The following is a 25,100-nucleotide window of genomic DNA, read 5'->3' on the forward strand; positions in this document are numbered from 1 at the left end:
TGATCCTTACTTCCACCTGCCTGAACTATTGCTATGTCTTTTGAAATGACTTCTTATTTTTCCTAATTCCAGCTGTCAGTATATTGCTGAGAGCTTAGTATTCCTAAAAGAGGATGCCAATTTTGCTGCTTCTCTTCTCATAAGTGTTTAAGGTCCCTGGCTTCAGAATGAAGTTCAATTTCTTTAAGCTAGAATGGCAGCCATCTATGATCCTACTCCTCCTTCTCCCTAACTCTGCTTCCTGTTATTTCCCTTCACACAGTCTGTACTTCTGGCAACTGCACTTCAAACTTTTCACAGTGTCTCCCATGCTATTCTACTGTTCCCTTTACACTGCTGCCTCTCTCTTCTGGTGTATGAAGCTCATCATTTGTTATAATACATAATCAATTAGTAAATGAATTTTCCCAGTTGGAATAGAAACTCATTGAACAAAGCTCTACATCTGATGCATTTAAATACTCTCCTTGCTTCTAGCAAACTTGATTTGAAATATTTTTAAGTGCATATTTAAGTTTTCTTTCTAAATAAAGGATTTTAAAATCACATGACTTCCTATATTTTTAACAATGATATTCATGTTAGTTTATAACCTTTTGTTATTTTTTGCTGGTAAATTACTCATCTACTTTATAATTCTTTCATAGGTAGGAGAAATTCTTTCGAGGACTACCATCTTGCAGTATATTCTGTCTTTAGGAGATTGATTCAAACCATCCTGTTAGAAAAGAATGGTTTCAAACCATTCCTGGTACCATCTGGGTCACTACATTTTCTCACTATCATATCATATGCTCTGAACCACATTTCATATTTGTCTGTTAGGCAAAAATATTTTTAATTTTGTATGAATGTCTTATCTCTATAAAACTAATAAGTTATAGGTTGACATCATTGGAAATTTAATATTAAGTTTTAATAGTCACAATTTCTAAAACATAAAACAGAATATTATGTTACACATTGATCTATAAATGGTATAAACCAAAAATAAATCTGTCTCCTAATTCTTGGAGACATAAGAGATATAACAATCAAAGTCATTTTTTCTTATTGCCAAATTTATATTTTCCTTTTCATTCTGATGTTCTATTTGTTTGTTTCAGTTTAGTTTTATGTGCATGCATGTATACATGTGATTAAGAAACACTAGGAAAGGAAACATTATGTGTTCTATAAATTAATATGCTATTTGATTCCTCTGTCCCCTTAAGGAAACTCTTCTAATTTTTCCTCTAGGCAAGTCTGGTGGGGAGAGATGACATTGTTCTATGTAAAATATGTTAAAAAAATATTAGTGTAATTTATATGTGCTATGCCATAGAACCATGTACATATTTATATTATATAAATATTTAAGGTATTTACAATTGCTAATAATTATATTTTAATAATTAAGTGGTAAATTATTATAATTTATTATCATAATCAATATGTATAGTGTTTAAGTTATGGCATGTGCTTTGGCACTTAATGATCCAATATTAGAATAATATAGATAATTGTAATTTTGTGTCTTTGAATATTATGTTAGGTTTATTACTTTTTAATAATGAATGCTTCAGGTAAAGAGATGGATAGACTTATAAACTGGTGATGTTCATTGAATCATAGAACTTAATATTAGAAACAAAAATGAAGCAATGTCAGATTCTTAAACTAAAAATATTTATTAATAAATGTATTATATTAGTGATCTCTTTTTTATGAACATTGTCATGGAATTCATGTGATGTTGTTTCTGAGCAAAGTAAGAAAAAAACAAACATTTCAGTATTACTAGTTTTTAACTTTCTTTTGAACAAAACAGATCTATCTGCATTATGAAGGGGAATAGCAAACAATATTATGTTTCTTCTGGTACTAAGAAACACAATTGACTTCTGTGTGAATAATTTATGAACAATTGCATTTGCAACTTGATTTGTATGTTAGTATGTCAGTTTCTGAGTTTAGATCATAAGAAGCCTTTATACGAGGCTAAGGGAATTATAACTCATGCTGTAGACAAAGGAGTCCATTTCTATTCAGAATGAATAACATTTATGTTGCTCAGCTTCATTGTGCTCAGGGTAAAGGTATTAATCTCTTCTGTGTTTTCTTCTTCACAAAGCACTCTGCTCTGCGATGTTGTCCTGGATAAAACTTCAGCAAATCATTGTTATTAATTGACAATAGTTCTGATTCATACTAAAGAAGCACATTAGGTGAAAATATTAAACTTATTCATGTTTTTCAACATAAATTACGTAAACTCACATCTGTCATTTTATTTCTTCCTTTGAAATTTTAGAGTCTTATTTTGATCACTTTGCCATTTAAAAGGTCTTCCTTTTGGGTTAATTTATTGGATATTCTCATGACTCAGACTGAATTTATTCTATTAACCATTTAAAAGTTAGCCAATCGATTTGATCGCCTACATGATCTTTTAAGATGTTTAAACATTACAGTATACTTTATATGTCTATTTTGTAATCAGAAGTGACTAAATACTATATAACATTTTGTGAGATGTTTAATACATGGGTTTTTTTAAATTTATAATTGGAAGAGAAATAAATTTGGAGTGTATTCAAATAGTATTGCCTGAAGAGGCTTTGGAAGCAGCAGGAAAACACTTCACCTAACCCCAATTAGTCTTGTTTTCCATATTCAGGGCAGTTCTGTTTTTCAACATATCCACTAAACATGAGGATAATGAAAATTAATATGGTTAGAAAGCAATTCAATAGCAAATGTTTATTGTGCATAATTGTTGTTTCCTGTTATAATTTTCAGAAAACCTGTCAGCTCTGAAAAAAAGGTTCAAGAAGTGTGCGCAAGCAGGAAAGTAGGCAGGTGCAACTGAATTCTACAATAGAAGCTCTGTGGCAAAGCAGTATAGAGGCCACCCTTTAGCAAATTGATTTACATTACATTTTGTATTGTGGTTGGGAAGTTCACTACTTCTCAGAATAAGTAAAACCTAGAGCTGAATCAAATAATTTAATTAATATATGAACCCATATGTGAGGGCTATTTATCATCCAAAAGAATGGGAAGGGAGAAGCAACAAAAGTAGAGAAAAATGGATAATACAGACGAACAAGAGGAATAAGTGCTAGTTTTCTTTGCACAGTAGGGCAACTATAGTTAACAATAATGTATTGCACATTTCAAAACAGCTCTAAGAAAGGATTTTGAATGTTCTAAGACAAAGAAACAATCAATGTCTCAGGTGATCATATGATAATTATGCTGATTTGATCATTACACATGATATATATTTATTATAATATCATGCTAGTCCCCATAAATATGTACAATTGTTATGTGATAATTAAAAATTAAAACTTATATTAGGAAAAAAACAAAAATAATGATTTAACTATATTTATATAACAATATATCTTGTGAAGTGAAAAATTGGGTTATGCCATAGGGGGAGACAAAGATGATGAATGAATGTTTAGTAATGGGGTGGATGGGATAGGTTTTATGAACTCTCCCTTTTATCTAGTTCTATATCTCACATTAGGTTCAATGTTCCTAATAACAGTAAAAGTCAGGGAAAATGGTCAAAGGAATCAGATGGAACATTTGCTCGGGACTTTAAGAAAAAAAAAAAAAATGCCCCACCACAAGAAAAAACTCTAGCAAATCTTAACATGGAGTTTCCTTCCATAAGACTAGAACCTAAGCTCCATGGAATTGACGGTTTTGTCTGTTCTGCTCATCATTGTATTCCTTAGCCAGTATCAGGCATGGAATAGTTGTTCAACTAATATTTGTTGTTCAAGACAGCCAAGTGTCATAAAAGGCGAGAAAGAGAACATTTTAGTAAAAGGGAATGTTTAGTGTTACAGAAACTCCTAAGCATATGAGCACTAATTAAAGGTTTGCTAACAAGGCTTTAATAACCTTTGGGAATAAATATTTGTTGAATGAATGAAAACATAAGTGACTCTCAATAGGACAAGTTTAAAAAGAAGTAGAAACAGTATGTAAAACCATATCTGTGGTAGAATCAACACATATGCAACATCCAAATAATTTCCAAGTTATATGTTAAGGACCATATTTATTGAAAACTCAAGTTCACCTCTTTGTAATCTTAAATATTTTCCTCTGCCATAATACTATCCAAATTTTTCATCCAAATTTCCTTCAGTGTAGAGCTAGCCATATTGCATTTTAACTTGATTGGCATATGGTTTTTCTACTTATAATTACATTAAAAAGTGGTGCATGTGCAGTCCAGCTTCTGCCAAACATTCTGCTCCATCTGGTGAAATTTCAACTGTGCCATGGACTTTTCTGGACACACAAGAGCAAACTCGCCTCCTTACCTCATATTTCTCAAATGTCTTCTTAGAACTCATTTATTTAGAACTCATTTCATTTGTACTCATTTAAGTAAATTTACCTCCCTCACCCAAAATAACTAGCTCACTATATGGTCGATTTGATTCAAATTTTAAACCAATGATTGTAACAAAAGACAGAAAACAACAAATAGACTATAAGAGTTGTAGATATAATGCTAAAGGAAGTTCCAATCTGGGGATTTATTCAAGTCTTCAATTGAGAGAGAATATCTATACCTAGGACTTAAAGGACATTTCAGACAGAACAGTGTGAATGAACACAAGCAGAACAAGAGAAGAAAGTGTGGTTCAACCATAAGAAGAAGTATGGTTCGACCACACCAGTAGATGTATAATGTGTGGAAGCACTGAAAATAAAACCATGGAAGACTTGGATTACTTGATAATTTATCTTGCACCACTGAAGGTTTTGACCAAAGGTCTTAGATGATTACAACTAGATAAAATTGATGTGACTGCAATGACAGCTCATAGAAACAATGGGAAGAGAGGCTGGGTGGGAAGAAGCTGGTATACTTCTTGAGTTGAAATGTAATGATAACTCAAATAAGAATAGTGGTAGCAGAAGGAAAGTTGCAAGATTTGATCTAAGGAAGAGGTGTCAGGAACCAGCAACTAGATGGGTGGATAATGATGCTGAATTTCTAAACTTGGATTAGTAAGCACTGTGAGTAAGAAACTGGAGGAGGAGCAGTTTTTAGAAAAGACAGAGATTAGCTGACCCAGGACACTGCCTTGGAAAATATGTGCATTATGGCAAGGCTGAAAAACTGGTTTGCAAAAGAGTTATTGGGCAGGCAAGAAGACAGCCAAGTGTCATGAAAGGTGAGAAAGAGAACATTTTAATAAAAGAGAATGTTTAGTATTATAGAAACTCCTAAGCATATGAGCACTAATTAAAGATTTGCTAACGAGGCTTTAATAATCTTTGGGGAAAAATCATACAATAAAATGCAGAATTTTAAGAAATGTAAAGGAAAATGTAGGTAGGAAAATTTCCAGGAGTTTAAAATTGTATGTAGAAGGCTAAGAAATAGTAAAATGTGTGTTACTATATAACTTAGAATTTGTTTAAATAGATGGATTAAATTATTTGTATCTGACTCTCAAAATTAACTTCACAACTTGTAGACATAAACAGAGTGCTAAAAAGTAAACTTTATTTCACACATCAGAAAATTATGCTGCAAATAAAATATCATATTTAAAAACAAAATTTAACTGGGATATATTATTGCTATCAAAAGGGTCAGTATTCAGAAAGGAGAGAGGACATTTAGAGACATGATTTTGTGGAAAACAATTTAGTAGAAAGCTAACTTTTGAACATCTCTCCTGACCCTCTTCCACAGACCACATGTGACAGTGTGTGTCTGGGGTAGCTACAACTTTACCACTTGGAAAATTAGATCCTGTACTGATAGGGAATACTTTATACCTGATAAGTTAAAACTGTGTGTGTGTGTGTGTGTGTGTGTATGTATGTATGTGTGTGTCTGAGAGAGAGAGAGAGAGGGAGAGAAAATAAGAATAAGAGAATGTTTGAGAATTAAATATGGCTGTACAATTCATGTCTTTATACATGTACTTTGGATAATAATGTCCATCACATTCCACCATCATTTTTAACCCAATATTCCCCTCACCCCCTCCCTTCCCTTCCTACCCCTCTGCCTTATCTAGAGTTGGCGTGAATATACTTTGTATACAACCAGGGATATAAAACATTGTGCTCTATATGTGTAATAAGAATTGTAATGCATTCCACTGTCATATATAAATAAACAAAAATTAATAAAACAAGATAAATAAATAAATAAATATGTACATACAGGGAGGGCAGGGAATGTAGAAATTTTTATCACAGGCTGGAATACCCCTCAGGAAATGTAGTTGAAGTAGAGACATTTTATATTCAGCCCAAATGATTCTTCTAATAATGGGCCAAGATGGCTTTAAATCCTCCTCTAGGTTTGACCAACTTTAAACAGGCTTCTTCCTGACTCCAGATTCCTGACCAACCTTCCCCTTCTTAGAGGTTGTACTTTAGGAAACTTTCAATTGTAAATGCTTTCTCTGTGCCCCCTTTGATATGCAAATCAAAAACCTCTAGCCAGTTTTCCAAACCAGAAATATCCGAGGACGGGGGTAAATGTAAGCTTTAAAAAGAAAGCATCGTAAATTTCAACTTTCGTGGGGGGTAGTCCTGAGCCTAAGTTCGAGGGACCCCATGCTCCAAGTTGTACTACAAAGTCCACTAGCAAACACACATGGCCTGTGTTCCCCCTCTTGCTCCAGCCATTAAAAATTCTTTCACCCTTTATTTCAAATTCATCTCAGACCTCTATCTCTCCTTTTGAAACTGCCTTGGAAAAAAACAGTCATCCTTGCCTATTTAAGGTGTGGTTTAGTCAGCTTTTCTGCTGCTGTGACTAATGGATCAAACCAGAACAATTTTAAAATGGGAAAAGTTTATTTGAAGGCTCAGGGTTTCAGAGGTCTTAGTCCATAGAAGGCCAGCTCCATTCCTCAGGGATGGAGGTGAGGCTAAACACCATGGGGAGAGAGTGTGACAGAGGGAAGTGGCTCACATCAGGGTGATCTGGAAAGCAGAGGAAGAGACTCCACTCACTGGATACAAATATATACACCAAAGCCACACCCTACCTCTTCAATTACCACTCAGTTAATCCCAATCAGAGGATTAATTTACTGACTGGGTTGATTCTCACAATCCTGTCATTTTTCCTCTGAACCTCCCTACATTGTCTCACTTGTAAGCTTTTGGGGGACACCTCACATTCAAACCATAACAAGATGTGAGCGCAACTTTTTCACTAACACAGGCAAGGCATTGTCAACAGCAATTATGTACATAACCTTAAAAAATCAGAGCAAGACCAAGATAGAAATGCCCAACCAAAAGGAGAATCCTACAACTATAGGTCCTAGGAGCTGTACTTGCTAACTGCACAGCTTCTGAAGATTATACACATATGCTCTTGAATCATAAGCCTGTCAGATTCAATACAACTGAAAAGATAAGGCAACTGGTTACATTTAAATTTTTTTAAAAAAATAGTTTAAGTATATTCCATGCAATGTTTGGGACAAATATATTACAAAAAAAAATTATTTACTGTTTATCTGAAATTCAAATTTAATTGAGCATCCTGTATATTATCTGGTGCCCCCTCCATTAAGTAAGCAATTAGTTTGAAACACCTGCCATTCCTAGAGAGCAAAGACCCTATTTACAAGGGTATCAACTGCTAGCAGTAACAGCTGTCCTTTACTGTGTACTTCACCCCTCTTCAGTTTTCCTCTCTGTCTCAGCATGCTGAACTGGAAGGGTTAGCAATGTCAGCTAGCCTAAAGGTGAGGGGTAAGGATAAAAAAAGAACAGAAACCAGCTTTCTCCTATCCTCAAGGCAGACAGCTGGTGACAGGTCACCTACATGCCTTGGCTGGTGGAGGAGGATGGCAAAAGTCCTATCTCTAAAGGAAAAGTTAAGTGATAATACATTTCTTTGTCTGGGTTAGTTTCTGATTCGCTGTATGACTTAGAAGGTAGGACTTGGAGGGAGTGCCAAATTTTCATCCAGTGGCAGAAAAATGTTAACCCATTTTGAAAAAAAAAACTAAAAATAAAATATTGCATTTCCAAAATTTCCATGTATATTTGTTCAATGTACCAATTATATTTAGATATAATTGTAGATGTGTACCAATAAAATAAGTGTTTTTCAAATTTTATGTGCTCCAAGATTTTGTGAGATTATTTACTTAAAATATTAATAATTCTAGATGAATACTTCTAAAGCAAATATTCCACATTATAGGAATACCAGTTATAAAACATCTAAGAATTATTGGGAAGCACTAAATATTAATGAATATTAACAGAATCTCTCTATATGGCAGTTTTATAATATTTGTTTTCACAGATTTGTTCATTTTTTCTGAGATATGTCTGTATCAAATAAGATCATTGAATTTAATTGTATAACTTAATGTTTTGGCAAACATGTATACCATTTGTGTCACAGAATATTTTAAGAATCAGAGGAGAACTATAATTTCACAAATGCAAATATATACATATTTTATGTAACTTTGGAGTTTTTGTTGACTTTAAAACTCACTCAGAAATATCAAATTCTTACACTAAATCTTCCTCTTGACTGGTAGTTAATTATTTGAGATAATAACTATAGAACTATAATACATCTATAGCTAAATTTCTTAAAGTTGTACTTAATATTTAAATATATCAGTGCTGGGGTTGTGGCTCAGTGGTAGAGCGCTCGTCTTGCATGCACGAGACCCTGGGTTCCATCCTCAGCACCACATAAAAAATTAAATGAGTGAATAAATGTATTTTTAAAAAAAGAACACTCCTTTAAAAATAAATAAATAAATATATCAGTGCTACCTTTTTGAATGAATGCTGACTATAATTACTAGGTTCTTATGTAAATAAGTAGTAATAGAATATTATCAAAACATCTATTATCTTGGTTTAAGATGACTTGAAAATAAATAATAGTATTAACAGTATTTGGTTATTGTGCTCTCCTTATTTTCAGATGCAAGTTTATTTTTTCCATATTTCAATGGGAATTCCTATTTAGAACTGCCTTTTTTTACAACCCTGGATAAGTCAAAGTTTATCCCAGAGAAAGAACACAGCAGAATTGTCACCATCTACTTGACTATAAAAACAAATACTTTAAATGGAACTATTCTGTACAGTAAGTATTAAATGTTTGACCTTCCTATGTTTCTTGCTTCTTTCTCAGATGTTAACCTATTAAATCATTTACTTAAATATTATAGAAAAACTATTCCAACTTAATGCATGAAACATTATCAAAAAGAAATCTTAGTTCTTTGCTGTTTTTTACAAATATCTTTAATTTATGAGTCATTCAATGGAACATGACTTAAAAACAGGTTCTGAACTGACAAGAAAGAATAGAGCAAGCATATGAATTTGATGGCATATGGCTAGAGCAGTAAAATATAAATGCTGCAAATGTTTCACAGCAAATTTTTATGGTATAAATCACTAAATATAAATTGCAATCAATACTTAGTAACTTGGAAATAGGCAGAACCGTTTGACAATTGGGAAAATTTGTATTACCCTTTTAGCAACATCTATTATCTTGGTTTAAGATGACTTGAAAATAAATAATAGTATTAACAGTATTTATTTATTGATATAGATTTGTATCCAGGGTTCTGTGTATTATTATGCAATATGCTCACAATGATTGCTAAAACAAGAAGTTATGAGTGTCTTTCTTCTCTGAGTGAACATCATAAGCCTTATTAACCTATAGTATTCAAAATATGATGATTGTTTTATGTCTTTTGAAATGAATGCAGGGTAGTTTTAACAATTAACAAGGTGTAATTTCTCCCATACTTTAATAGGTCATCCACTGCAGGACAACCATTCTTTCCCACATAATTTGCTCCTCTACTTTGAACTCTTTTGCAAAGTTGATTCATCATTCTGCTTTCTTAACAAAATTTAGGCCCTTTTAATTATTGAACTATGAATAAAATGCCTAAAAGAAGGCTTTCAGAAAAAAAATGGGCACATTTGTAAGTTTTGAACATTGAATTAACACTGAGAATTTATATTATATCTTAGAAAGAAACTGACTTGTCATAACTAGGCCAGCATTATTCATTCCCCAGAAAGAGAAGCGCCTGCACTTAAATGATGGCTTTAGAATGTCCGATTTATTTATGTGAGAAGAGAGAAAGAAGAAGAAAAGAAACTAGGAAAAATTGTTTTTCTGTATGAAATCTAAGTGCTGGTAGATGACCATGAAATTCAGAGGTAATAGTCCATTGCAGGAGCAGCAAAACAAAACAAGGAACAAAAGACAAAAAACACAATAATTTAAAGCCATAAGCAAAGTGATTTCCTGCCTTTCAGTTTTAAAAGTTAGATAGAATTGGGAGGTGTTTCCTTGGGATAAATATGTTTTGTTTTTACCAAGTAAAAATAGGTCATAGTTGAAGCAGCATCCAGCCTCTGGGAATTCTGCTCTGGGCCCCTCCATGTTCCCAGCTCATGTCCATGCTGCCCACTCAATGGTCTCTGTCAGAAGGCCACAGAAACACATGCTAAGCATATTTGCCCTCTGTTCAAGTTGGTACCTTAATTTAAATCCAATGAAGCTCAAGCCAATATTACTACTAGAGTATTATTTTTGCCTCTTATCCATTGACAGAAAAACAATCTAACTAGAAATTATCCCTAATAACTGTGTCACTGTAATAATCATCAAATTTTGTACATGTCTAAAATAATTGTTGTAGTTACAGCAGTGAATACAACAAAGCTATTTACTCAAAGGAGTTTCCTAGTCTGTGAATGGAGAAAATATTTTTGTCTGTAATGCACACTTTTTCTTCATTGGTGAGGGGGCAATTTAATCCTGCACTGTGGGGAATGCCCTAGCAGAACATTTCCTGGAGTTGCCGCTTTCTCTTCTCTTGGAATTTGTCAGCTTCATAAAACAACATATGAACACAGAGATTTTTGTGACTCATTTAGATACCCGTAGTTTAAAAGGTGTCTCATCATTTGACATAAGGGCCAATTTTCTTTCTTTTAAAATCAGTATATTGTGTGCAGGAACAATTAAAAGTAGTGAGGAAATTAAAACAGATGTTTCACTTTAGATTTGGGGGTTTGATTTTTGTTTGGGTTGTTTTGTTTTTTCATTTTTTTTTCTGTTTGTTTCACCTTCCCCCACCCCCACCCCCAGGATTTCAGTTCAACCCAATTTCATGTCACAAGCATTTATTGAACATTTGTATTTTATGTCATCAAATATTTAAGGAAAAGGGAGAATTACCAGCCTGATAAGCCAATGTCAGCTTTGAATTGTATTCCTAGTTCAAAACTGAACATTTATCTTGTTTCAGTTTGTCTCACCAACTAATTGATGTTGAAAAGGAACAAAAGGAAGATAAAACTTGAATCCTTACGGAGTTACAGTAAAAATCCTCAGAAAGGATGGTTTGAAAAAGAACCCTCTGTGGGAGAGCGACAGCTCTGAGAGCAGCAGTCAAGATGAAAAGAAGGCTTTTTCATTCTGCCACTGAACCAATTCAGAATTCTGGAACCCAGTCAAAGGAGCTACTAATAGGTCATGGGAGAAGGGATGAGACCACACAAAATTCTTTAGGTGCACTTTCAGAAAATGAGCTCTATTCGGCAAGCAGTATCAATCAGGAGGTTTCGTCATGGGATATGTTACTAAGCAGTTGGATCCATTCTATGCTGCTTTTTTGAAAAGACATAAGCATGCCCTGTGGAAGTATGTGATTTTTCAGAATTGGGAGCAGACATCTGACCAAGTCCCAGGAGGCAAATTACATGAGCAACTCCAGTGGGAGGGCAGGATTTAGAATTCATCTCTTTATTACCTACTATGTATACTTAAAGTTGAAGGCAAAAGAAGGACCTGTCTTTGATATTTATTCCAGGGAGGAATTGACACACAAGTGAGATTAGAATGGCCTCCTTTTTTAGGGAGGATTTTAAAAAGTGATTTCTGATACTGCTGGAGAAAACAAAGAGTCATAACACCTGCCTTTCACAGTAAAGTGATTAGCAGAAGAATGCACAGTATCTTCGTTAGATACGTATTATGCTTTGTAATGATGTTATGGTAAGGCCAATGAAATCCCACAGCACTTTCTGACATTGTAGTGCAAAACATCTTCTTTTCTTATAGAAAAGAAAAAGATTGTTCTACTGTTTTAATCAATTTTACAGTGTGAACCTCATAATTCTTTGACTGACTTTGTCCCTCCCTTCTTAATAGCTCCCAATAGAGCTAACATCTTATGCACATAGGCGGGAGTGGGTTTGAAAGCATAGATAGATGAATTCATGCATCATTGTTCATAGGTGCTTAGAAACTGCCTTTCATTTTTTCATCTCTTTTTATGACAGAAACGTCAAGTTCAACAAATTTTTAGTGCCTGGAAGTGCATAATATTCTGTGAGAGATACAAAGTTGAATAAGAGATGGTCTGCATCTCTAGTTTGTCAACATTTAGTGGAGAGATATTATACACATAATTCCAAGGAAAGTCAATGATGATAGGTCTTATAATCGAAGTATAAATTAAGAACTGAGGCAAAGTAGAAAGATTCATCACTCTCTGTGTTTAACATCTCTTCACTAAATAGGGGACACTTTCTCATCTGGAACTATGGAAGAGCTCTCTCTTCCACCCCATCTCCTCAGCACCTCAACCAATACCTTGCATAGAGTAAAGGGCTTGATTGGAATAGTACTTTAAGTTCCATTTGTGATTTATTCAACCTTGATGGATGTGAAAACTAAGTATGTATTGAATCTTTGGGAAATTGTCCCATTGGACATTGTAATACATTCTTACTCTGACAAATATAAATAAGCAATACAGAATTCACTGGTTTAGTCAAAAGTCAACTTGAATCAAATATATATTTTTTTCCTGTATCTACTCAAACAATCAGGAACAGAAATAGGTTTGGTAATATTTTTTTGTAACAAAAAGTAAGTATTTTTGCAGTTGGGATAGTCCTCCCTATCCCAAGTGTTGAACTTTTGCCACTGTAGCATGAAAGCGATCATAGATAATATATAAATGATTAAGTGTAATTGGATTACCATTAAAATTTATTTACAAAACCAGACAGTGGCAGAGTTTGTTCCATAGGTCATAGTTTTTCAACCCTATACCTAAAAGGATATGATTCATCAAACTTCTCTGGAAATAGAATAATTCAATTCTACTCCTGATTGAAATGAATCAAATAAATGCCAATGCAAGATACAGCTCTGCCTCTGATATAACCACCAGGGAAGTGAACCAACCAGCTTGATTCTGGTGGAAGAAGGTGAGGGACAAAAACAAATAAATAAGCAACAGCAATAACAAAGAACAGATGATCCCAGTGGAGGACTGAAATCCTGCTGTGCCTATTAAGAGAATAGTATAATCTAGCAATTAAGAAAATTACTCAAGAATTGGACTACCTAGCTCTTTGATCAAGTTCCCTGTGTCTCCATGTCTTCAAAGAGGAGTAATGATAATACATACCTAAGACATAAAAAGCCATTGCAATCACTGAAAGAATTAACTACTTAACCTGCTTTAAAAAGTACCTGGTACACAGCAAACATGAAGTATGTGCTAGATACCTTGCTTGTTCAGATAATGCTTCACCTCAACTCCTAAAAACTTGGCTAAGGAAAAAGCATAAGGAATTAGGGTCCTAGGATAAAAAAACTTTTGACTGAGAGGTACCCATAATTATATCTAATGGACAGCCATAGTCACTCTGGGAAGGAATAGACTATTAAAAACATCCTGTAATTAGATGTGATAGACAGTTTCAATTTTGAGTTTTCATTTTTATCATTTCATTCAAATAAAGAGAATTCATTTTCTTTAAGATTGTATTACTGATTATTTTACTGGTTAAATGCAATTAACAGGCTAGAAAAAAATAAAATAGGCTTTTAATAAGTTTAAGACAATGGTCCAGAAGTTAGTCTCCAATCACATGTAATAAGCATGTGTCCAAAAGCTAATTAAACATGTCAGCCTGCTGCCATGATCCCTCAGTTTCCCCAGATCTTCTCTGCCGGCCATCTTTACCCTACTGATTAGCTCACTGTGACACCAGTTATTGCCTAGATCACCATTGTGACTCGCAGATGCCTTCAAACCATGAGCTGTGGCTATAGTTGCTACTGGGATTCCTACTGCTGCATACAAACCCTAAACTTTAGGGTGAGCCAAGAAAGAGCGATCTATTATTTGCACTCATCATTATTAATTCTTTAGGAATGATACTAAATTTTATTTTAATTCAAACTTAAATTTATTTTAATTCAAATCTATTTATATATAAATTTTAGACTCGAACTTATTAGGATCATCTTTCTAAAAGGCTATGCAACTAGCAACTGGAGTTTATTGTTTTGAGAGAAATAATTACTATTTCTTGTTCTATACAGCATTTTTGTGATTAAATTACAGACATGGTAGTTTTATTAAGAAAAGTAAAATTTGAGAATTATTGATTTTATAAAGTTTCAAAATACTATATGAATAAAATTCAGAAAAAAATCATACATAAATTATTTATTGAAAAAAATACTACAGCATCTAAGAGTGTGAAGAACTATTTCCATAAAAGGATAGGTTCACACTTTTACTCTAATGGATCATCAAGTATCTTTTAGTGAAACAGCGGAATGGCTTTCTTTAAGGGGCTTCATAATGAGCTGTTCTAGAGCTTTCAAGTCCCATCCAAAGGTAGCACAAATGGGAATATCATGGAGAAAGAGAACTGCTTTTAAGATTTGCCAGATGTAGTCCTACACTGCATAACAATGTTTCAGTCAATGTCAAACTGCATCTATAACTCAGATCCCACAAGATTATACTAGAACTGAAAAATAGTGACATTGTAGCCATCATAACATTATGGTGCAATACATTATTCACATTTGTGGTGATGCTGGTGTAAAAAGCCTTCTGTACTGCTGGTCATTTAAAGTATAACACATACTGCTGGGTACACTATGAACAGTACATAATACTTGATAATGATAATAAATGACTGTGTTAGTAGTTCATACATTACTACACTGTACTCTTTGTTATTTTAAAATGTACTCCTATTTATTCTGACAACTTTACTGTAAAACAGTATTTCCTGTTAGGCCAGCAGCAATCTCACATATTTCCTGTGAACCTCTCTGTCTTTTGTTTCTCTCTGCATTTCTGAGAAATGTGTTTTTAGGTGATTACAACATTTCATGAATATCTTAGAGAGAACTTACAAACCTAGATAGAATAGGCCTAGAATGGCTCTTGATGCAATAAATAATTTTCATTATAATTATGTTTGAAATTATGTCTTCAATACTATTTGTGAAAAACAGAGTTTCTCTTGAATATTTATGTATAGCATTTCTCTATTTACAGAATCTAGGCTTACATAATACAAAGTCAATTGACTTGAGGGTGAAAAATCTGATCAATCAAATGATATGGCCTATATTCCCTGAAGTGATTAATTTGATGTTGAATCATGTAAATATATCAGTAGCCTCAAGTCTTCCATTTCCCCATTTAGCATCACATGTTATCTGCAAAACACTCTGAACACCTTTAAAAGTACTATTATGTAAAGTAAGAAATTGCTTATTAATAGAATAAGTCAATACGATGAGTCAAAAACTGTTAATATATAGCAAGACTATTGAGAGAACTAACCTTGCTTATTTCCATTTTCATTCCCATTACCTTTATAAAAACAGCCTTATTTTCTACTGAGTGTCAAGGCAAATATGGTTTATAATGGAATTTGATATACTTGGATAAAACTATTGATCCCTATCATTGATTTTAATGGCTGAGCATCTTTTAAAAATAACTCATTCCTGCATCATACTACATACATCTTGCTGAATGTGTACAATTAGTCTTTAAAATTCAATTTTGAAAGTTTTGAAAAACAAACCTTGTGCATATGGCACAACAGCTTGACCTAAATGTTCAGCTCTGTTCTACCCTACTCTGTAGCATATTTTTAAGTCTTATCTCAAAAATAGGAGGCTGAAATGGCAATGTAAAGAAATTTATAAAAAAATATTATGTTATAAAAATCTTGTGAGTAAAAGTGGTGGAATGGAGCAGGATAATAGACTGCCCCTCAGTTCATGACACCCTCAGAAGGGTACAAATGGAGAATAAGTCAACATTTCAGGGAAGAACAACCTGATGTCATCCTATGATAAGAACTTTTATGGAGCCAAGGAAAGAAAACACAAGAGTCTGATGTAGTTTCCTGTTTCTAAATGTGCTTTGGTTGCCCCCACCCAACCCCAGTAAAAAGAAGAATCAAAATTAACGCTGGAAATTCTTAATCAAAGAATTTCTTTTTCAAATTAGAAGAGCAGCATAAGAAATTGAATAGGAATTCATGAGAAAAAAATATGAAAAATGCTAGAGTAGAAAGCAAAACGAAACTCCTAATGGATCTCTGAGGAAAAGGTGGAGTTGCTTTGTCTTCTGCTGGGCACTGGGCTAATTTGGGGCTTTGTACATCTGGAGTCCCCAGAAGTCTGATTAAAAACCTGCCTCAGTCACGTGGGCTCTAAAATAGGACTTTTGGGAGAATCTCAAAACAGTTATTTTCAGGCATGTTCATTATGATTTTTGTTATTCCTAATTATTATAAAATCTTTAATGCTGATATTTTATTCAATTTTTCCCGACTTCTACCATATTGATGTAATAAGTTTGTATTATTCTGTTTTGCTTTGTGCGATTCTATTACTGAATTTATATTCTTGGTTCTCTCCAGTTCTATTGCTAGAACACTCGTGGGAAATATGCTTCTCTTTCTTGAATTTATAAATCTTTTTTTTTAATTCAACATATTCAGCCATCAAGGAAATGCAAATCAAAACTACACTAAAATTCCATCCAATTCCATCCCATTCCAGTTAGAATGGCAATCATCAAGAATACAAAAAAAAAAAAAAAAAAAAACAATAAAGGGGTAATGAGGATAATGGGGGAAAGGAACTCTCACACTGTTGGTGGGAATGCAAATTATTGTAGTCATTATGGAAATCAGCATGGAGTTTCCTCAAAAAGCTGAAACTAGAACTAACTTATGATCCAGATATACCACTGCTTTGTATTTATCCAAAAGAATTAAACTCAGCATAATTTAGAGATATATACATACCCCTGTTTACACCCATGTTATGAAATCAGCCTAGGTATCCATCAACAGATGAACAGATAAATAAAATGTGGTCTGTACATACCATGAAGTTTTAGTCAGCTATAAAAAGGAATGAAATTATGTCATTTGCAGGAAAATAGATGGAACTGGAGACCATAATTTTGAATGAAATAAGGAAGGACAGGAGGATAGGGGCAATATTCGGAATTGAAATTAATCAAACTGTGTTTTTACACATCGTCATAATGAAATGCATTTGTATCTTATTGCGACACAGTAAATTACAAATGATTTAGTGGCTTAAAACAAAAAATTTACTCTAAGTTCTGGAGATCAGTGGTTCTAAATTCATCTCCTGGGACTAAACTCAAGTTGTCAGCAAGACTTGTTCCCTCTGGAGACTCCAGGAAAAACCATTCTCTGCCTTTCCTAGCTGCTGATGGCAGCTAACTCTGTGGTTTGTCCTGCATTACTTCTGTAGTGACAGCCTTCTCCTCAACTGCCTACAAATCATTCTGTGCTTCTCTTGTGTAAGGACACAAGCGACTATAATTAGGGCCTATTCACAGATAATCCAGTATGATCTTCCCATCTCAAGTCCCTTAATTTAATCAGATCTACAAAAATTTCTCTTTCACTGTAAATTAACACTCACGTTCCAGAAATTAGGATGTGGCTGTCTTGGACTTACTCTGCCAACCACATCTGAATACTTCACATTCATAGAAAATCAGTTCTAGGTAGAGTGTAGATCTTAAGTAAAATCTACAGAAAATAACATAGAGAATAAATTTATAGTTGGAGTAAGCAAAGATTTTTTAAATTTATTTATTTTAATGAGTATATATGACAGCAGAATGCATGTTGATTCATTGTACACAATTGCAGCACCACTTTACATTTCTTTGGTTGTACACAATGTAGAGTCGTACCATATGTGCAGTCGTCGTACATGTACCTAGGGTCATGATGTCCATCTCATTTCACCATCTTTCCTACCCCCACAGCAAAGACATTTTAAAGATGACTTAAAAAGCACTACTCATAACCATAAAGGAAATAATTCACAAATTGACCCACACTAAAATTAAAGAAATTGTATTTATCAAAACTTGCCCTTAAGAGTATTGACATAAAAATCTATAGAATTAGAGAATATATGAAGATATTTGTAGTAAATGTAGTTCACAAAGAGCTTGTTTCCAATAAAGAAAAAGCAAACAACTAAATAGAAATATGAGAAATAAATACAAACTCTCATTTCACAAAAGAGGATATCAAATGGGCAGTAGATATGTCAAACTTCACCAATAATCTGGAAAATAAAACCCAAAGATATAATAAACATAACAGTTAAAATCTACCGGTGATCGTATCAAATAGTAATAATAAGAATATGGATCATCTGGAACGCTTTTAAGGTGGTAAATATAATCATACTGAGAAAATGAAAGGAGTTAAAATAGTTACTCAAGTTCATCATTCGTAGTTTCTGACAAAGCAATTGAATTCTTGGATACATACACAGCAGTAATGTGTGTCCTTTAACATAAAAGACATATGGATTTTCATAGCAGCATTATTCAGAGTAACCAAAAACTAGGAGGGAAATGGCCATCAGTAGTAGAAAGAACTGAATTGTAAATATTAATTTACTAGAATATTTTGAATCACTGAAAAATAAATAAAGGGTAGCATAGTCACTATCTCTCAAACATAATATTGAGCAAAATTAGACAGTAAAAATATATACAGTATGGTTCCACTAATGATCAACAAAACTAACCATAGATATTCAATATCAGAACAGAGGTTATTGTTGGTGAAAGAAAGAAAAATGAGTAGTGATTGGCAGGACTTCTGACAATGCAGACAATGCTCCTTTTTTAAATTGGGGTGATATTTAATTGAGCAGGTTCACTTTGTGAAAACTCACTGAGCTATGTACTAACAATTTGTGTGATTTTCTGCATGAGTTATGTTTCAATTAAGAAAGTATAGAAAAGACATCTATGAACTTATAAAGACAGATGTCTAAAATTTATCTTAAGTGAAAAGAGAAATATGTATAAATGAAATTATTCATGAACTCACGAATAAAGCACAATCACCACTTAAAAATAAAGTTGGAATATATAAATATTTATTTGTGGATAGATAGGTGATGGAAAAGAATATCTCAAATTGGGATGGATCAAGGGATTTTCCACCTTTTTCTTCATTTCAATTTTTATAAGAGATGTACATTATTTTGTAATCAAAATTAAATAATTATATGAAATGAGAAACCATAGAAAATATAGCTTAGACCTTAGACTCAATCATTATTATTATAAATCTGTTATTGAATATTCCATATTTTCCAGGCACTTTTCTATTTACCCTTATATGTAATTATCACAGTAGTTTCTAATAGTTTCTCTTGTCCCATTTTAATATCTGAAGAAATTGTGGTTCCAAATAACTAAGAACATCTAGCTACCAGGAAAACACAGTTAAACTAATGTCAAGTTAATACTGTTAATGTCTTACTATCCTCAGCAAAAATAATGTAAAAAATAATATGTATGTCTAATATAGTATTTAATACAATAAATAATTATCTAATAGCGCTATTAATATTCCGTAAGTCATTACTCCTTGAAAACAAAGATTGTGTTTGTTGAATGGATTATTTTGTTAAAATCAAAATACATATCTACATTGAGTTTTTAATGTATTGCTTGTTCTTAAAGGTATTGGAAGTAATTTTGGAAAACAGTTCCTTCATTTATTTCTTGTGGAAGGAAGACCCACAGTTAAATATGGATGTGGAGGCTCTCAAAATACCTTGACTCTTTCTGCTAATTATAGCATTAACAACAATGAATTCATCCCTATCACCATACGGTAAGTATTCCACAGTAATTCTTTGAATTTTAGGGCATAACATTATTTTAAAGATAGTATTTGTATGTGTAATAGCTATCCAAATATGAAAAGAAAAAAAAAGCACATCTGATTTTTTTTTCACAAGCTACTCTTTTCAGTTGGCAAAGTAAACTAAAAATTGAACTAAGGTATAATTTCATAGCATTTGGTGGTAATCAAATTTTACACAAAACAAATCAATTTGTAAATGTCATGGTATAAGCAAACATATTACAATAAAGAATCAAGTAGTTTAGTTGAAATTAAGATCTATTTTAATTGTTCAATAAAGTATTTAGTAAAAAGTACAGCTGCCGGGAATTGAACAGGAGCCACTAGCAGCACAGTACAAAAAAGAAGAAGGGGGGGGGGGATATTAACTGCAAATGTCTTGATGGAGTATATAAATTTTTAGAAAGCCTTCCTTAAATTAGCTCATGCTTCAGAATTAAGAAATATCAGAAAAGAGAAATGACTATATATGATGGTCACATTTCAAGGACATTACTGAATAAAATTTACATATTTCAGCCAAGAACTTAAAATTCTTCATCAGTATAGCAATCTAGTGATAATGGTCTCAAAAGTTCATCCATATTGGTGAAAAATATCATTTTTTGACTGTGCATGTGTGTAAGAGCACATTGGATACTTTACTCTGATGAGCAGGAATCTTGGCTAACCTAGGCAGGCTACATAAATCAAATAAACTTTCTCAGGGACCACATCAATCTGAAAATAACATCAAGAAAATTGACACCAATCTAAAAATGTAAACTTACAGGCACAGATAGCATCTTACTCATTTTTAATGCTCATAGCAGGGCATTTGACAGATAGAAGATATTCAGTAAATTTCTAAATAGATAAAGAAACAAGGGTGTCTGTTCTACACAATTCAGTTGGTGATAACAAGAAGGCAATGAAATTTCCCTAAAGTAATAAAATTATTATTTGTAAATTGGCTATACTCCTTTGTAACCAAGTTATGTACCAATAAAACAAAATTTCAGAGTGATGGACTTAACTCATTTCAATCATCTATCTTATAAGTGTTGCTTATTGATAACAATGAAGAGCCAGATGAGAAGGTGAATAACAGAAAACTATTTAAAAGGCTATTTAAATGAAAACTATTTAAATGATGATTATCTATTGCTAAAGTCATTTTGTAGTGTCATAATTTTATATAAAAATAGTGCATTCTATTTATGAAATTATTTCCACTTTGGGTCAAACTTTTTTTAGAAGAATGATTTCCTTATTTGTTTTTAGGTAATAATGACTTAATTGAGCAGCCCTCAAATCATTCAGCTTCTTAGTGTCAAATGGAAAGCATTCTGTAAAAATTAAAAAAAATGAAAAGAAAGGACTTTTCTAGTAAAACTGAAAACAAAGAACTTCACATGTCTTTGAATTAATTTTATCCAATTAAATCCTTTTTAACCTGAGGTGACTAAGTTATTATTTATAAATTACTTTTACCCTTTGGAACACTGGGCATTGTGCAGAAAAAAACAAAGGAGAGATCTGCTAACAAAGGAACAAAAGTGGTCTTTTTCTAGAATTTATCTCTACGCAAAAATGAAAATGTACTTTTACTTATAGGCAATATCCTCCAAGAGTTCAAGGTTACAGTAGTATGATGGTATGAGACTAGGACTACATTGTAGATTATATATTTTATATTATACATCATTATTTAAAATATTATCTGCTAAGATTTCTTTCAATAGTTCTTATTTTTTTCATTTCTCTTTGCATTTCTTCTCTTTTTAAATCCTGTTTAATTTTGTTTATTAATTTAACAAAATGGTGCCTATTAAATCCATAGCACTATATTAAGCTTCTAGAATTTAATGGTAATCCAAAATTACATAAATTTCTTATTCTTGTGTGTATGCAGTTTAATGAGAGAGATTGATAGTCTCTGACACTAATGAGGGAATAGTTACATTTTTTTAGTTTTGCTGGAAATGAGAGAAATATGATGCAAAAGCAAGTTACATTAGCCTGGACCATGATCATTGAAAACTGTGTAGTAGTGAACTTAGTAAAAACAAACAGACAAAGCTAGAGGCATGTGTTCTAGGCAGAGGGAAGAGTATGTGAAAAGACTGGTAGGAAGAACCATGGCATATTCAGACATATCATAGATAGTGTGTATAGAACAAACAAGCAAAGAGGATGGCTAAATACTGGAAGTCTACATTGGAAAGGTCAACAGCTGGAAAATTCTATGGGCCATTATAGCTATGTTAAGGAATGATTGCAGGGGCCACTTACACATCCAAGACATCATAATCACTAGGATGAAATACACTAGTGTCAGTCAGGCTCAGTGACACACACCTGTAATCCCAGTGACTTGGGGGTACTGAGGCAGGAGCATCACAAGTTTGAGGCCAGCCTCAGCAAGTTAGCAAGGGCCTCGGCAGCTTAGCAAGACCTGTCTAAAAAAAAAAAAAAAAAAAAAAAAACAATGACAAAAGGGCTGGGGATATGGCTCAGTGGTAAAGCTTCCCTGAGATAAATCCTCAAAACTAAAAAAGAAAAATGATACTAGTGTCAGAAAAAAAGAAACTCACATACATAAGATATAAGTAGGAAAAAAAATTGTAACTGATTGAATACCAGTAGTAAAAATTATGTCAAAAAATGAATATTCATTTTCTGATGTGCAACTGGATAGAACTTATCTTCCAATGAAATAGTAAACAATGCAAGGAGAGCAGGTTTAATAGAAAATATTAAGAGCTCAGGCTTGAGTGCACTGATGAAAATGCCTTCGAAACATTAAAGTGCAGTTTTCAATTTAACATATGGATGTTGAGCTCAGAGGAGAGGTCTGGACAGAAAATTAAATCTGTGAGTCACTAGTTTACAAATGATTGTTGGAACCATGGCCATGGATAGGAGTATAGAGTTAGGAGAAAGAATTGCCCATGACAAAGTCTAAGAGCTAACATTTAATGACTCAGTAGAAAAAGATAAAACTGTAAGAGTCTGACAGAATAACCAGAAAAGTTGTAGACAAATAATAAAAGTGGTGTGTTAGAAGACGATGGGAAAGTTTATTAAAACTCCACTGGACCCTCCACCAATTCTATGACCCCAAGACTTCTTTGCCAGGGATCGAGAAACTGTAGATGAGAGAAAATTAAGTCAGTAAGTTAAGGTAACTCTTTGAACATGTTTTATTGTGAAGGAGCAAAAAATGATACAGGAGCAATTGAGGGCTGATGAGAAATTAGGAGGAAAAAATGTAAGATGAAAGAGAAATGAACATGTTTAATTGTTGATTAGGATTATCAGTTCAGTGGAAGTCTTATTACACAGAAAAATAAAGAAAAATGATAACATGAAATGTCTCAAAAGTTTGGAAAAATAAGCTAAAATACAGATGAGAGAAGATTCCTTCTGGAGTGGAAGAAATGAAGACACACAACCTGGGGCTTCTGTTTTTTGTGTGTGTGTCTGCCCCTTGATCTATAAATGTTTTTGCTTTATCCCTATCTGCGCTGTTTATGTCATCTTCTCTGTCTCATGTACTCCACTATTTCTTTTTTCTTTTTTAAAAATTAAATTTATTTTACTGGCAATAAAATCATAACAATTATACATATTAATGGATATCATACAGCATTTTTTTTAAAAGAGAAAGAGAGAGAGAATTTTTTTCAATATTTATTTTTTAGTTCTCGGCGGACACAACATCTTTATTTTATTTTTATGTGGTGCTGAGGATCGAACCCAGCGCCCTGCTTGAGCCACATCCCCAGCCCCAACATACAGCATTTTGATACATGAATCCATTGTGTAATGTTTAAATCAGGTTAAATATAATGTCTCCTCAAACATTTCTATTTCCCCATCATTAACTGGGAAAAATTTAGAATTAACAAAGGTCTTTCTGTATAGCCCTCTCTGGTTATCTTGATTCTCACTGACAAGACTCTTGCTATTCAAATTCAGGATCGATTTCTGTCTGAAAAGCTGGTGAATTAAGGCTCCTCTTTAGTCATATGAATGTTGACTGTGTTTCTTCCATATTTACAAGTTTCCTGAAAATAAAATCATACAGCATGATTGATAAGAACTTGTTTTCAAAAATTAGTAGAACAAACTCTAAGGTAAACCCATAAAATATGGCTTTTTTAAATTTTGGTTTTAGCCACAATTTTTGTATTTTATTAGCCAGTATTTCCTCCTGTTAAATTTGCATTATGTCTGTAAGATAGAAGGCAGAAGTAGAACAAACTTGAATAAGCCACTTGTAGTGATTTAGGTCAATTCAGTATCAAGATAGAAGTTCTTCTTAAATGAAATGGAGCAGAGATCACAGTTTTACAGATATATTGTAATTCATACTCATGCACAGTTTGTCTTTCATTTCATCGAATTTTGAAAAGGATCACATAGAGAGAGCTATTGGTTTTCACAAGGGTTATTCTCTATTGGGAAGTTCAGAAAAATTTTCATATATATATATATATATATATATATATATATATATATATATATATATTTCTAAAGTTTAAATTTTTCTAGCACCTTTAGTGCTATTCTATACAAAAGCTTACTCTTTATGCAGAATTTTTTATTTAAAGAATCCTTGTGTCCTTTCCTCGATGTGACTTATTGTGTTACCTGCACTTTTGAAGCCATGCAACCTATTCCACCTTCCTTAGATCCTACTGTCCAACAACACCTTACAAGGTTTCCTCAATGATTTACCAAGAGATGTAAAGTTAACCAGGTTTGTTGAAGGCATACTCCAATTTCTCATCATTCCTTTTGGTTAACAGTTCTTAGGTAGTCAAAGTGAGATGATGGCCAAGAATTGTGTAACTGCCAGAATCACACATCCTCATTAGCCCCTTAGCAGATCAGAGTAAAGAGACCCATGCTTTAAGACCAACAGGATAGAAGCTGAAAAAAATTCTAATAGTAGGTCAGCAAAAACCCTTGTTAACACTTGCAAAAATCTCAAAGTACATCAAGTAATACCTTTGCAA

At 33.0% G+C, this 25,100-nt stretch overlaps 1 protein-coding gene across 1 annotated transcript in view; it reads left to right on the forward strand.

Moving 5' to 3' along the window:
- Eys (eyes shut homolog) overlaps positions 1-25,100 on the forward strand; it is a 1,581,889-nt gene that overhangs the window by 1,249,171 nt on the left and 307,618 nt on the right. The window contains 2 exon segments of the mRNA XM_071613805.1: positions 8,960-9,124; positions 19,908-20,061. Of these exon segments, the coding sequence (XP_071469906.1) occupies positions 8,960-9,124; positions 19,908-20,061 (319 nt within the window).

The sequence above is a fragment of the Marmota flaviventris genome, chromosome 6 (genome assembly GCF_047511675.1).
Source record: "Marmota flaviventris isolate mMarFla1 chromosome 6, mMarFla1.hap1, whole genome shotgun sequence".
Classification (NCBI taxonomy): domain Eukaryota; kingdom Metazoa; phylum Chordata; class Mammalia; order Rodentia; family Sciuridae; genus Marmota; species Marmota flaviventris.